Source organism: Cariama cristata, unplaced genomic scaffold (genome assembly GCF_000690535.1).
Source record: "Cariama cristata isolate BGI_N322 unplaced genomic scaffold, ASM69053v1 scaffold5418, whole genome shotgun sequence".
Taxonomy (NCBI): domain Eukaryota; kingdom Metazoa; phylum Chordata; class Aves; order Cariamiformes; family Cariamidae; genus Cariama; species Cariama cristata.
The window spans coordinates 1-15,351 of record NW_009630496.1 but is presented as its reverse complement, the minus strand read 5'-3'; the positions used below and the strand labels follow the sequence as shown (position 1 = coordinate 15,351).

Here is a 15,351-nt window from a genome sequence, read left to right as displayed (position 1 = left end):
GCTTGACTAACATGTTACAGGTTTCTTCCTCTTATTTACCTGAGAATCCACCACATTTTAAGAAAATGAAGCCATATCTAACTGTCTGTATTTGAGATGGACCTGTTCTGGCAGATCTCTTCTCATCACATCCAGCATGCACTCTACCACGGTGTCCATCACAGTGCAGGACAGCCGCCTGCTGACGGCACCTGCCGGAGGCTGCCCCATCTCATCCGGTGAGTGGGTGGCCTGGACTTCTGCCTTTCCTTAGTCTGAGGAGATTCAAAGTACAAAATTATCCCTTTAAATACAAGGTTATAAGCCAGACTCAGCAAGCTGGGAAGAGCTACCACTCAGCTGCATGGGAGGGCACCCACTTTTACAGGAAAATGAGATTCATGGGGACCAGAAGACAAAAAGGAATGTAAAAGAAAGCCTAAATCTGTGCCTGTGGTTAGGGCACTCAGCTGGGAGGAAAGATCTCATTTCTAACCTCCCTTCTCCCAACATCTGCCGCAGAGCTCAGGCCTGTTGCTGAGGAGGCACCTGTGCTGGGACGAGTTGTCCGTCGTACCGCTCCGGCGTGGGTGCTGCGGGGTGACGGCTCCGTGAGGGACCTCTCCCACTGCAGGGTGACGGGGCAGCTGCTGTCACACTCTGCGGCACCGCTAATGAGGTCAGGAAACCATCTCAGGGCGAGGGCTGTACTCGGCTCTTTCACTGCTGTGCTGTGGTAAATGTGTTTTTACTCTTCTGAGGAGTTCAGGGACAGAGCAAGCGTGGGCCCGGCAACATACTTAATGTGGAAGTTTCCAAATGTTTTTGTCTGGGTACCGCTATTGCCAGTGGCAGCAGCAGCAGCAATGTCTCCTGCTTGCCCTCACACACCCTGTGGCCATGTCTGCGAGGTGTTGGAGCACCACGCTGAGGTGGCCCGCGTACCATGAGCGGTACGTCTACCATAGTTCGGGAACCTGTGTATTACAGGAAACCAGTCCAGGTTTGGCATCCTGTGACTCAGAGTCCCTTGGAGAGGAGTCGCAGCCCTTACTGTGAGTCCCCGCCCCGGCCTCGAGCCTCAGGAAAGGCTGCTATGGAGACCACGGACAAACTTGCAATAATTATGGAAGCCTGGCAACAGATTTTAGAGAACGGCATTGCAAATTATCGTATTCTTCCTCAGCCACAGCATGCGTTAAATTTGTGTTGCCCTTTATTGCAGGTTTAGTCCTTTCTATTTTTAGTTTCTCTGCTGAAATAAAACAAATACAGTGGGATGAAAAAATTTGGCATCACCCCAAAGCTCCTGACTGATCTCCCCCGATCAGAAGACAGCGGAAGCACCCTTTGGTCATGTCCATAAGGTACATATGCGTGGCTGAAAGTCAGTCTAGATGGTATGAGACCCTGCATTCACGGCACGCTGGCAAAACTGAGCTTCAGCACCAGCCTCTGTCTGGGGCTTGAAACAGAATTTGTTATGCCTCTTCATATCTCTGTATGCTGGAGACCTTACCTTTGCCATGCTGTGTCTGTACTGGAGCTTTGAGTTCCTGGGTGGCAGAGAGTGGGCTGCTTGAGGATGATGAATTAGTTTTTAAATCTTGTACCTGCTGGCTGTGTAAGATGGCCCAGTCTACTACAAAATTTTAATTATACTATTTGTTACAGCGCTGTAACTAGGTTTAAAACTGTACCTAGCCTCTTTACACTGGAGAAAGGAATGAGGTAGACTTGGTTCTGCTGTTCAAAATAAATTGTTTAGGGAGGTGCAAAGTATGATAATCATGTATGAGTACATTTTATTTTGAACAAAAAGTGAATGCAGCTGCATTTGCTGGTGATATCTGGCCCTCTTCTGGTCTGATCTGAGATAACTGGGAGAAGATCTGTTCTGCTCAGTGTACATTTTCTAAGGAAATATGTCCCCAGGACAGTAGAAATCCAGGCAAACCACCTGGAAAAGAATGGGCTTTCTTAGGCTTTTTATGAAATATTTCACATTCTTGTAATTAGCTGACACTCCTACTACAATTTTTAGACATGAAAGCACTGGAAAGACTAAATTACCGGGGTGCAAACAATCAAAAAAAATTCTGCAGAAGGTTATGCTATGACTTCCTACAACTGAGGAAAGTTTTTTTCATAAAAATTATTGTATATCCTGTGTATCAGACATGCCAGTGGAACTAATTACACTGCAGATGTTAACACTTTTCTTTCCTTCTACAAATGAGCTAAAATCACATAAAATTCACATTGCTAACTCACTGATGGCTTCAACAGAGCAGAAATGCAATGTGGCTCTGTATCAACCATTTCATCACTGGGGGGATTAATTGTTCTTGGGATATCTTGCAGAAATGGATGTCATCATGGAGCTTACATAATGTGAACCAGGTTGGCCACAGTTTCCTGCAAAAAAAAAAAGGGAAAGCGAAGACAGCAAAAGCATGATGCCAGACCCATTTCCCCCATATACTGCAAGACATACTGCAGCCAAAATAGCTGGATTCAAACAGGAGAGGTGGGTGGTGTTATGACAATGAACACTCATGACTTCAGAGGGAAGTCAGCTAATGGATTGGGTGGTAAAGACTGTATTTTGATTAAGTCAACAAATTTGGCTGCAGATCTCAAGCTCCAGAGAACAGGACTTGGACTGATATGCCGTTCACATGGAGGAGAGAAGGGTTTTCGTTCGACTGGACACTCCTTGGTATGTGTAAAGGGCAAAGCAAACAAACTTGGGAAGATCAGAAAACACCTTGAGGAAGAAGCCAATTTTTAGACATACTGACTCCTTATCAGGAGTTAGAATGACTTGCAGACTCCATAGCTTTGTCACCTGAGGGCATAGATAGCTGCAGCTCCGGGAAAACAGTTGGTGACAGCCTTTTCAGATTCAGCACTTGATGAAAGTTGTGTTCATGTAGCTTCTTGAATACAGAAAGTGTGGATGTTCCTGCAACATCCAGAATGAATCCTTCGCAATGACAATTTGCCAAAGCATCATCCATGCCAAAATAAAACTTATGAAAGATGAACATTTTTGGCATCAAAGACAGGATGGTGAACCCAAAGTATTACAGGAAAAAGATATACCCAGAAGAAAAAGCCATGTGGAGCTTAATATCAGAGTCCACAAAAATCAAGAGCTGTAGATACTTCAGTAAGAGTGCAACTGTTCCATTACTGAAAGGGCATCAAAAGAGGGGCAGCGCTTTGGGAATTGGAGGAAATAGATCTATTAGTTAAGAACAATCACATGACTTTTTAAAACAAAAAATAACAATTAACGAGAAGCTTGTTTTGGCCCAAAAGTCTTGGATAAATATGTAAAAAGGAAATATTTCCCACTATTAATAAGAAGACACAGTTTGAGGACTTGGTAGACGGCGAACCTGTTCCTAAAACCCTATCTTTAAAAACCGAACATAGATTGATTTTAGCCCTCTCTTTGGAAGGTGGTTTTCTCAAACACATATCGCAGATTTTGACGGTATAAGAGGTGACACTATGTAGATTATGGTTTTGTTGGGGTGTGTGGATGATAAGAATTTCAAAGCCATCCTGAAACCAGCTAGAACATCAGTGCTAAGGCTAAATCACAACACAAAATATTTTTATGGGGAATACAGTGCTCGGGAGAGAAGTTTAACCTGAATATGTTCTTAGACCTGCTTGGCTGAGGCACCACATGAAACCCATGAAAAAAGCGAGTAGAGGGATTTCTGTTTAAAGCAAACTATGTAAGGAAATGTTTGCATAACCTGGATTCTCAAACCAGCAACCTGAGAGCCGTGCTTGTGCACAAGTAGTTACGGGATGTAACTCTCGGTAGAGATTTAGAAGCTGAAGAATTTGGTCGGTTAGGACCAGGCTGATGGTGAGCACCAAGCTGGGCTGTCCACAAACCTTTCCAAGAAGGAGGCTGGCACTGTTTTTTTTCTGACCCTTGCCTGACCCAGCGGTACTGGTATCTCAAGGCCTCTGGGTCCTGAGCCAGGTCTGAGGCTTATTGAGCATTTGCAGCCAGGTTAGTTAAGAAGTTGATGGCAAAGGTCTGAAGTTCTGTGAAGACCCTTTGTTAAAAGTTGTTCACCTGGGAAAGGTGACATGAGGAAACGTATCTCTAAAAAGCCTCTTTTTTTTTTTTGCTTGTGCAGAAGATGAGGTGCACAGTGCTGTTAAGGAGTGGAGTAATGAAAGCAAATCTCAGGTGAATCTCTAGTTCTGAGTGAGTAAGAACGGCCAGTCCGTCAATGCTACTATTGAATAAAGGTGTTATTCAAACAAGTTGCAAAAAACTTGTTAATATATGAAGGAGTTGTATGCACCTAACAAATAGCTTGCATTTCTGACCACTTTTTCCAGCCTAAATAATGTAGCTGTCCATGTACCAGGCCCTGCTCCACAATTCGGTTGGGAGGCCAGCTGCAGTAGAGAGCATCTGGAGGAGGAGGCACAGCAGCCCTCTTGGCAATTTGTATGTCCAAACCCATTTTACAGAAATGGGTCTCAAGTAAGGAGCTGGAGCAGAGGTTTTTTACAGTACGTTTGGGTTAGATCCAAAGCATCAGACTCAAAGTCCTATTTATCAGACCAAACCTACAAAAAATGGACGCGACTCATTGTCTATGCATGTTGAAGAAGTCAGGAGGGAAATGAGTTTCCCTTTCAACATTTTAACTCAAAGGCTTATTGTAACATAATTAGTCAACTGGAAAAAGAGGTGCAACTACATAAGATAATTTCATGGACTTCTGACAGATCCCCAAAGCCCACGTGTGAATCAGTACCCGCCTAAGGAGGAGAAGCAATCTCAGCTCATCCTAAAACTTGAACCTTGGAGGGCTGATTAGCTTGTAAGAAGCATGCAAGATAAAAAGCATGACATTTAAAATATACTCTTCTTTATTATCGCCTTTAATAAATAAACCTCTCTTTCAGATGATTTTCCCAGGTACCTGCAGGGGACAATTAATTGTGATATATTGCGACATATCATTGTGATCTGTTCCTCCAGGATGGGTGCCATGGGGAAGTCAGAGGATGCCCAGAGAAGGTCTGCAAGGGGCTCCTGTTTTGCTGCCTGCTGCCAGTTCAAAGCACAGCAACAGCCCAAAGCAGGAGAGAAGGGGGATCAGCGAGACCTCATCCCCTGCCTCGCAGCTGGTTGCAGAGAAGTCTTAACCGCACGCTTGGCTGTTTTATTTTCTGCATCTTTAATACAGGTAACAATGATGCGCAAAGCGTATAAGCATATGTCTAAGCAATGCATGGTGCTCAGACAGACGTGTGTAGCTATTTAATATTTTACGAGAAAATAGGAAATATTTCCTATATTCCCAACAGGCCTATGCTTAGCTCACACCATCCTTCTTAACAAAATAGCACAAAGCTATTTCAAGTGAGAAATGAAATACCAACCACCAAAAAGAGCACAATGAGCTTGTTTATCTCCATTTATACGGAGGCCAAGTTTGTACCTGGAGCACAAGGCTGCTGGTGCTGCTGCCGTGCAGCCACACGGTGTCAGTGGGATGCAGAGAAAGAGCCCGGTCTCACCCCAGGACCCGGCTCCAAGCCTGGCAGCCCTCAGCAGCAGAGCCGTACCCCAGCTGGGCCTGTGTGGTACCCACCATAGGATGCATTTGCTGTTTCAGGAGTTGTTAGTTTGATACTGGTTCAGGTGGTGTATTAAGTGCTAGGTAGGTTAGATATTAGAATATACTGCTCTACTTCTTACACCATCTATTAACAGCATCATATAATGGAAATCATATGCTCCAAAATTGCCTCATCAAAAAAGCAATTTTTATCTACATGCACTCATAAAATAAAATGACCGACCGACTTTTTCCTCCTCCTTGTTTCGGAGAAGCAGACAGACAAAATACAGGTGCCAGTGCACAATTCTTTATTTTCTGACTAACGGACAGGCTGTTTCTGTGCAAGCCTACTAGCCCACAAGTTGTCCTGGTGTGATACACAGAGCACAAAAAAATTCAAAGACTGGTTTAATGAAGTCTGATAAATTATCTTAGAGAGATCTTAGGTGAAACTGTTAACTATTTGGAACAAGAACCTGTTGCCTCTAACCATACAGCACAAGGAGATTTTATCAGCCAGCATTACAGTAGCTTGTTTGGCTCTGATTTTTGTTGAGAGGGCCATCTTATATGTCTGTGTGTGGTTGCTAGCAAATATACGTATTGTTTCTAAATTGTTTGGTGATAAGGTCTGTGGAGAATGCCATGCAGGAGCCAAAGAAAACATTACACAAATAGTCTCTAATTCACTCTTCAGCTGTGTGAAATTAAAGCACTCTTAAGGATAGAAGAGTCTTGCTTGATTTCTGCATGTAAAAAGCCTATTAATTCTTCATACAGAAAACAAGTTTTTACCCAGAGAGTCCTTGCACTCTAAAGGCTGGCTGTGCTTCCAAACTTTGCCATGCCCATCATATACTTGCAGTCTATAGTCAGAAAAGCCACAACTAGAAGTCCCGATTTTATACAGTTTTCCAAAGAGTAAGATGAGCATACTCACATTTGTAGGGTGGAATATTGTGTCAGTTGACACATTTATAACTGCATCCTCATGAGAATGACTACATAATAGAGAAAACTACAATGGGGATGTGTGTGCGCATGTGCGTGCGTGTAAGGTTAGACCTTATAGGATATCCTTACGCTAGATGTATCCCATGTTGACTAGCTCTAGGAGTCAGGTACTCTGGCTGTTCAGTGAAGGTGGGTAACACTGCCAATTCTTCTCTAACAGCATGTCATTGGGTATCTAATCAAATAACCGTAAAATAAAACGGTACTTCTACAGTGCTCTTTATTACTGCTGTGGAACATAAGGACGAGCAGCAATGCTGAGCCTTTAACACAGCAAGCATAGTCAAATGTTGGCTTCCCGTGCAATGCTGATCCCAGATGGCTTCTCGTAGGCATTATCCATGCCAGGATCCATTTGGGATCACTGGCTGGGGCATGTTCTATCTATGCAGTGCTTTCCGAAGTGGCTACTTATTGGCTATGGAGCTGTGGCTGGAAGGATCAATGGAAGGAAAGAAACATTTCATTTCTATGCCATCTTATAAAAATCTTTAGAGTCACAGGCAGAAAAAACACCTCAGTTGAGCAGATTCCCCCAGATGGGCTACTACAGCTACGATGCTGATGGGAAAACCTGTTGAGAGACACTCGTGGCAGTTCCCAAGACGAGAGGAGCTGGCCTTCTTCATTAACTCCTACCACATTAGATTTCAGAAACTTGATGGACTTCTTGACCTTGGACTTTCTGATCGCAGGAGCTGGCCTTCTTCATTAACTCCTACTTGATTGACTTCTTGACCTTGGACTTTCTGATCTCAGAACAAGCCTAGAATTAGAGCAATATGTATAAATGGAAAAGGCCAAATATGACTTTTTACATATTTCCATTGCTCTGCAGTTTTGCTCTCTTGCATACACGGTGTTCTTGAGAATTAAGTCAAAACAAATACTCTTTTCCACTGAGATCAATGAACTCTAACACTGAGCTTTCTTAGGGCAGCAGAAATTGGAAATTTGTGAAAATATGTATTTTCTCAGCAAGACCGTGTACTTTTCCTCCTTGTCTTTACAGCATGTAGTGGTCCTCAACTAATCTGCTTTTCATCAAATAGGCATTTCTCTCTTGCTCTTGATTCACAGATAAGAAGGTGCAAACTTTCCACAGTATTATCTTTGTCTTGCTCATGTTGGCTGTGAAGCTGAACCCCAGAGGGATGGTCATCTGTTTAGCTGATCTGTCTTCTGTTGTTTTTACCAGTCTTCTCCTCCTTCCAGGCTCTCCACCTGGAGCTGGAGCTGTGCGATAGCAGAGTGCCGTTACAGACATCAGCTGGGCCATGCCTACTTCTTGGATCAGCAAATGGCTTGGCACATGTGATGTAACCAAAGCCTGAGAGTTAGGGCAAAGTAAGTTCCTTCAGAGCATGGTGTTGTGCCAAATTACAAAGTCCATGATGAGACGATTTCTTATCAGAAGACATTTGATGTCTTCTTTGGTTAAGAATAAAGACTTTTTTTTAACTGCATAATTTAAGAAATATGTAATTAAGGAAGTGTAATTAACACCATACCATATCACAGTGTATTAAGATTATATTTAATACCTTCCCCGACATTTTATTGTCTCAAACAAAGAGATTTCAGATCTATTTTGAATCCTTGTCCATCACATTCATTTACTAATTAACACCATACCATATCACAGTGTATTAAGATTATATTTAATACCTTCCCCGACGTTTTATTGTCTCAAACTTGAAGAGATTTCAGATCTATTTTGAATCCTCGTCCATCACATTCATTTACCAGATACACTGGCTTGTCACTTCCTGAGTAGGTTGTACTTTTAGCCGTTTACAGTGTACTTTCTTGTGCAATTTGTGCTCCTGCAAGTGCTTATTGTCCAGCAATTGCCACAGGAGCCAGCCTGTGTCCTCTTGGGAGCCCTCCCAGGCACACAGCCCCGTTAACATCGTACAGCCTCAGGACTTTGGGCCACAGGTGGTCTAAACCAGTGTGACTGCAGCTATCTCAATTAGCTAGGCTGACCTAAGTCCTGAAAACTGGCTGAAAAGCTGGTTCTTAGCATTTAGCTCAGGAGCAGGAAAACATATTTCATGGCTGCTGAAAGCTGTTAAATACCTGCTTTTAATAGGACTAATTTAAAACAACAAACATTTCTTTGGATTGTGCATTTCTTTCAGTGGCCCAATTAATGGGGCTGAGTAATGAATGGGGGCACCACTGGATTGTGTTTACACTGCAGTACCGCGCTAGCAACCTTTTGGTCCTGCTCGTGAGGCTGTAAAATGCTTTGTTCCTCACAGCATAAACACTATTATACTACTATTAGGGTTGGATTTACTTACCATTAAGCAAACGTAAATACTCCTGCATTTGGCACTGCCCCAATAACAGCCAGGAGCTGAGGAATGCTGCCACAATATGCAGTCAGAGGTTTCTTGGGGGGAGCTGTTCAGAAGCATCCCACATTCACTGCTCAGGGGGTATGGGCTTGGACCAGCACAGAGAAGAACCGAAACGGCCAGGGCTAGCGGTAATGACTGCAAGCAGTTGCTCTCTGATGCAGGAGCAATGCTGGATTGTGCAGTGGAGACGGGACCTTAGTCATGCTTCTAAACTCTGTTCAAACACTAACTGTGTTGAAGGCTTTAGTCCAGTTTGGGAACAGGTTTCTTGAAGAAATTCCTGGTATTTCCTGGTTCCAGGCAGGCTGAAAAACACTGTGAGAATGTGGTGGCTTTTGGTATGTCCATTTATGGGCATGAATCAAAGGAACTGCAGGGAGGAAAAAAAGTGGAAAATGAGAGGAAAAATAAGTTAACTGAGCTACTTCCTCTCTCAGATTCTTCTTGGGTTTTAGGCAAAGCCTTACATTGGTATTTCGTCCCAACTTCTCCTTGCTAACTACTTCCATATGTAGGCATAGTGTAACATCAGTTAAAACCACATTTAAGCACTGTTTTTAATGAACTTAGGTTTTTGGTGGTAGGATGCAAAGTCAGAATGGTTGAATTATTATATGTTTAGGTAAGAATATTACTGTTCCTTCTTAGATTTAATGTCCTTTTCAGTGTGACGGTGCGAGTGCTTTGTTTAGTATGATGTCCGAAAAAGCTATGCTACATGAAAAAAGTACAAATGATCTAGTTAAGAGTATGCTATTTCTAGTGGTGTCCAAAAATCAGTTTTCTCAGCTGAGTCCCCATCTTTTAGAGACAAACAACTGGACACTGTTCAAAGACTTATTTGTTCCTGTGTGGTTACAGATCATTAAAAGTGGCTCATTCTTGACGAGTTTCTTAACTAGTGTCTTTTGGATGTTTCTTAGTTCTGAGGAATCTGACAAATTTCCATCTGGAGAGTAGAGCCTATTTCATATGAAAGGGCTATAATCCCTGTCTGTTGTTCACATCTGTATTGTGTTAGAAAGCTAAGCTGCGAATCCATGCAAAAGTGTTATGGTACAAAAATCTGAAATAAGATGGCTTAGAGTTATTTCACAAATTATTTGATACTCTAGTCCCCAGCCACCTTGAATTCCTTTTTAATGATTAATCGAGTATCATTTATTAAATGAGTACTGACTTTACAGTGGTCCTTTACCAATTGTATTATTAGTATTGCTGGAGATCCATTTTAATGAGCTAGTCACTTGAATGAATGTATTTTCACATATGAATAAAACATTTTAAAATTACTTTAGCAAACCTGCACAACGGGATTTCCTGCGGATGCAAACATCCCAAAGCAAACTTCCAAACCAAGGTATTTTGGAAGGAACGTGAACCAATGTTCTCTCCCATCTAAGTGATTTTGGACTCTCGAACTCAAGTTTTTATTCTTGCATCTATGCATCTTAGGCACAAAGAATGAAATCAGGAAACATCTTTACGGTTGAAAGGTCCACAATTTAACCATCATTTAAGATGCTATAAATTCCACACGAGGGCTCCTTTTTCCCAGGATACCTTCAAAAGGAAGTCTTACAAACAGTATGATGCCTACCTACACGTCTAGGAGATCTTACAACAAAGTATTCAAATTTTTTTACCTTCAGAGGTCTAACATCTGTGAAATGGTGTAAAATGCATGCTTCTGTCAGAAGACTACATGTGTTCCTGGAAAAAAAAAAGGAATGCAAATCATTATAATGCGGTGAGAGCTGAGATTTATGATCCTTGATATAAAAAAAAAAGGAATGCAAATCATTATAATACAGTGAGAGCTGAGATTTATGATCCTTGATACGCTCGGGGGAGGGCAACAACTTGCTAAACAGATTTGCGTATGCAGCATACTTCTGTATTGTAGTTCACAGTGGCAACAACAAACCACCATTAAAATACTCTGTCAGGAGACCTCTTCTATCCTTCTCCGCTGGCCTGTGCAGCGGTGTGGCAATTTGTCAGATGGCAGGCAAAGCAGCTGCATCATTGCATTACTGGGCAGAAGATAGGTCCTGGTCCCAATCTGTTTTGGGGGAGCCACTTTGTGGGTGTCTAATTACAGATGGCCTTTCCTAAATTAAAGCACTGCTGTGGCTCTCTGGCCCTGCAGCCTTGGATGCCAGGCAGGGCTGATGGACAGTGCCGGGGGAAGCCACCATGCCATGCAGCTTAGGTGTCCGAGATACAGCCCTCACCGCGTTAGACTGGGAGGGGAACCTGAGTGAATCTCATGAGCTGGTGATGAGGCTCAAGAGGCCGACCTCATAAGGAATGGCTATTCATTATAATGTCTGATATCAGTTTGTAAAAGAACGCAGGGCAAAGTTGCTAACAAACAGGCTTAAGCAGCATCACAAAAAACCACCCCATCTCTTAAGGGCATTAATCCCAACCTGACAGGTATACTTTGCTTCTTTCTGTCTTCTGATCCTGAGAGCTTCTACAGAGAGAGCAGTGAATGAAGTCCATGTACGTCCCGTCCTTGCTGGAACTAGAAATGGCAGTTTTCTTGTTTTTTGAGAGTGGAGCCACAGTAGCCATCGGACAACCAGTCCTTGTGGTTGTATGAGCATTTGAAGTGTTTCCAGGGTGAACTGAACGGCTGCATCATATTCATAACCTGGGAAGAAAATTAAAAAAAATAAAAAAGAGAAAAAATGCTGGAGAGTCTCAGGGAGTGTAAGAGCCAGAGTCTACCCAAAACTATTTCATATGGGACACAGAAAGCCACTTCCTCATGCCAGGAGAATTCCTGGTATTTTTTAGAGGAAGGGGAAACGCTTCTATGGCCTTGTGCGAAGGCTGGCGAGGCCACTGGCAAGGCTCCCACTGACTTCCCATTAGTTTAGGGCTCTGTTGTCCATCATTCATCAAAGCTGGTGTTACGCTGATTTGCTGCTAAAGCTAGCTGAAATCAATGGGATTGGAAGGTGCTCAGGAAGGATGGACATTTTTGTAAGCTAACACTCTTGCACCACCAGGAAATTCCAGATTGAACTTGTTTGCCTGAAAAGGATTCTTGTTGGAGAGTACGTGTTTTTTCTGAAAACAAGAACTAATGCTTCTAGTGCAAAGGTTAATTTTAAATTCAAAGAATCCTCTTGTCTTAATAAAGGGACAAAAAAGGTCCGTTATTACTGTAGGACCTAGCACAGGACTGAAGATTTCCTTTTAGCTTTAGGGGGATCAGACAAGTGACCTACAACTGTCCTTATACTGTTTTTTTGCTTATCTAAGAAGAATGTTTGGACCATTATCAAAATGTGTAGCTCTTACAACAGTTCTCATCTGCAAGAGTTTGAATCAATGGACAGTTTACACAGAAATGTCATGTAAAACGATTTGCCCCCAATCATCAAGTAGGAAGATAACCCAGGTATTTGCCATCCAAGTTCAGCACTCTATCCACCATACCATACTAAGGTCTTAATTCAAGCAAAACCCACCTAAGTTAGCCCCACTCTGCATGAAGGTTAAATCAGAAGATCTTAAGAGGCCCCTTCCAACTTGTATTATTCTGTGATTTTTATGACACAGCTCATTAGCTTTTCACTGAGGACTTCACCAAATTTCAGACTTGCGGATTTGACTCTAGAGTCAGGAGCCACTTCAATGCAGATACTTTAAAAACATTTTCCTTGCCTTAACCAGTGGAACATTTCAGTGAAAAGAAGCACGTTGCATGGGGTATTACAGCAGGAGTTGAATGCTATGGTGACCAGCTGGCTCATTTTAAAGCCACCACGTGTGACGCGTGAGGAACCTGCTGCACTTTCCAATGCAATGCTGGGCTTGGCAAAGCAACCCTGGCCCTGCCCTCCATTCTACATTCAGAAGAGCAACAAACTACAGCTGGTTCACTCATAGCAGAACAAGTAACCATAAATCATTAGCTTATTCACAAGTGTAGGTGCTTCTGGACAAAAAACCCCACCACACATTACTTGATTTTCATCCAGTGCAAAGCCAAGCCCTTTCCGGAATATGTAAAGTAACAGCAAAGACTAAAGGTAAATGAAATACCAAGCCATTTGTATAAAAAATATAAATACTTTATTTTCAACTAAAAAGGTGCAAACATGTAACTTTTGGTCACACTTCTCAACAAATAAACTGTCCAAAAAGAGCCATAGTCAAAGAGAAACAAATGCTCGAGTGGAAAGACTGATGAGCTACAGAAGAGCCATTTTTCTTAAAGCCACTTGTTCAAAACAGTGGAAGTAAATCTATTTTGCCAGATGAATGCTTTGCAAGGATACAGGCACCTCAACGTTAACAATCTCCATCTTGATCTCGACTCACCGTTTGGCCCCACCTGAACAATTTCCACTAGAGTATCTATTTCATGCTTTGAATGCATTGTCAAACAAGCTTTAAATCCTACCTATCTTGTTCCAAAAAAAGAAGGCTACCATTGAAATGTCAAAGCATTAAACAAAGGCACAGAACTTTAAATTAATTTAGATAACTGTACAAATATATATACACACAGTATTTACAATATTAATAAAAAGTAGCTTGTTACAGGTAAATTAACTGCCACAAGCTGTCCAGTCTAATAGACATGATTCTGATTCTTGTTGACCAAGCCATATGAATCAGAGTGTCAGAGCTGAAACGTTACTGTCCTGACTAACAGAACACCTTCTACTTAGCACTTTGCTGGGGGAGGGTTTGCATTCCAGCTGCTGCTGTCACTAAACCAGTGCCAGCAAACGTGCTAACGGTCTCCTTCACAATTGCACTACTAGATGAAGCACGCCCTACCACATTAAGGGAACATTTACTTGAATCTGCTTTTCCTGCCTACTTCCCTTAATCCTTCACATCACCTCACGAACAATGTGTTCTGAAGCTGTGTCTTGCTGTGGTCCCACCGTCTGTTTTTACCTTCTTCTTCAAACCACCATTTGGGGTCAGTAGAAAAATTGTCTTAAGTCACATGGAGCAGTTTGTTGAAATTTAAAAAAACAAAACTGATTTAAATACCTTGTGCTATTGAATCATGTTTACAAAATGAGATGCAAATCAGTTCAAGTTGCAAATCTAGTTAGCGTCTCCTTCTGGCTTTATGCCATGTCTCCATACATCTTTCTGTAGTACAGAGACTCAAAGATGTCATTGTCTCCAGGGCAGTTGTAGTGGCACGCGCAGGTCTTGATGAACATCATTTTCCTTTTCATGATCTCCCCATCAGGGCACTTGAACTCCACGGGGAGGGTGGCTGTTCTGTGGGGTGTGCAGCAGCGCCCGTCAGTGCAGACACCACAGAACTTAGCTCTGTAGGTCTTCACGCTGGTGCAGCCAGACAGCTCAAACTTGATGGGCTTGGAGATTTTGGGGGTGCGAATGCACTTTTTGCCTTTCTGTTAGGATGTAAGTGAATACAAAATGTTTAGAAGGTAGGCTTTCACACAGCACTAAGCTTGCAAGCTAAGGGCAAGCGGACACACTAATCTTTACTGTATTTTCATTAGGCAAGAGTGTCTTACATAGTGCCATAATACAGCATGAGAGAAAATTAAGGATATTTAATTGTAAACTATTCACCACTGGGGCAAAACTAGTTTCAAGGTAAACCACTTGAATCTGACAACCTGTCAGAACTGCACATTTTTTGGTAAGACACAGGATTTTTGCTAGTGGATGGAAGCATCCTAGTAGATCATACATAAAGATGAGACTATTTACCTTGATGTTCTCCTCCAGGTCTGCTTCGCAAGGTCTGACCATGCAGAGTCTACTCTGTTTCTCCAGTCTGCAGAAGGCGTTATCATTGGTGACCCTGGTTGAGATGCCCATGCCGCAAGTCTTGGAGCAAGCACTCCATTCCGTGGTCTGCACCAGGCAGTTGGCACGCATCATTGTTGGGTCCGGACCGTAAGTGTCTTCCAGTCTGTAAGCTGCAGAGACAGACAACCGAGATGAGACCACCGCCTGACCTCATGCTCTGCTGAAGACTCTCTTCCTTCTCCTGAGAAATTCGGACAGCTACACTCATCTGTGGGGTGACTCCGCTTACCGCAGTACTCCAGCTGCCTGGGCACCCTGTGTCAACCCATCCCACTGCCTTCAACCTCCATGCAAGGTGCCCCTTCCCTCCAGGCCGCCGTCCACAGAGGGACTCCCACTCACCAGCGAGAGCAGGTCCCACAGCGGTCTGCTCTTTGGCCTCATCGCAGACCCACTCCTCGCAGCACTTTCCAGGGAGCTTCACCCGGCGTGGGTAGGGGCAGTCGGGGCTGGGCAGGCGGACATCCATGCTGCAGAGGGGCACGCAGCCCACCGCCCCGTCCAGGCAGGTGCACTGGTACTTGCAGCTGCTCTGG

The 15,351-nt window shown here is 43.1% G+C and overlaps 1 protein-coding gene across 1 annotated transcript; it reads right to left on the bottom strand.

The window, feature by feature from the left end:
- Positions 1 to 13,056: 13,056 nt before the first annotated feature.
- CTGF (connective tissue growth factor) lies at positions 13,057 to 15,345 on the bottom strand. The gene is made up of 3 exons (XM_009705551.1): positions 15,158 to 15,345; positions 14,714 to 14,925; positions 13,057 to 14,388 (listed from the first exon to the last, which is right to left on the bottom strand). The coding sequence occupies exons 1-3, from the start codon at positions 15,282 to 15,284 to the stop codon at positions 14,092 to 14,094; spliced, it is 636 nt and encodes a 211-aa protein (XP_009703853.1). The 5' UTR covers positions 15,285 to 15,345; the 3' UTR covers positions 13,057 to 14,091.
- Positions 15,346 to 15,351: the final 6 nt, after the last annotated feature.

Bases quoted from the DNA above. Each gene is read 5' to 3' on its own strand.
- CTGF (XM_009705551.1), bottom strand. From the start codon at position 15,284: ATGGATGTCCGCCTGCCCAGCCCCGACTGCCCCTACCCACGCCGGGTG. The intron at 14,926-15,157 runs GTGAGTGGGAGT...CTGTCTCTGCAG, and splicing joins TGTGGGACCTGCTCTCGCTG to CTTACAGACTGGAAGACACT. The intron at 14,389-14,713 runs GTAAATAGTCTC...ACATCCTAACAG, and splicing joins ACCTGGAGGAGAACATCAAG to AAAGGCAAAAAGTGCATTCG.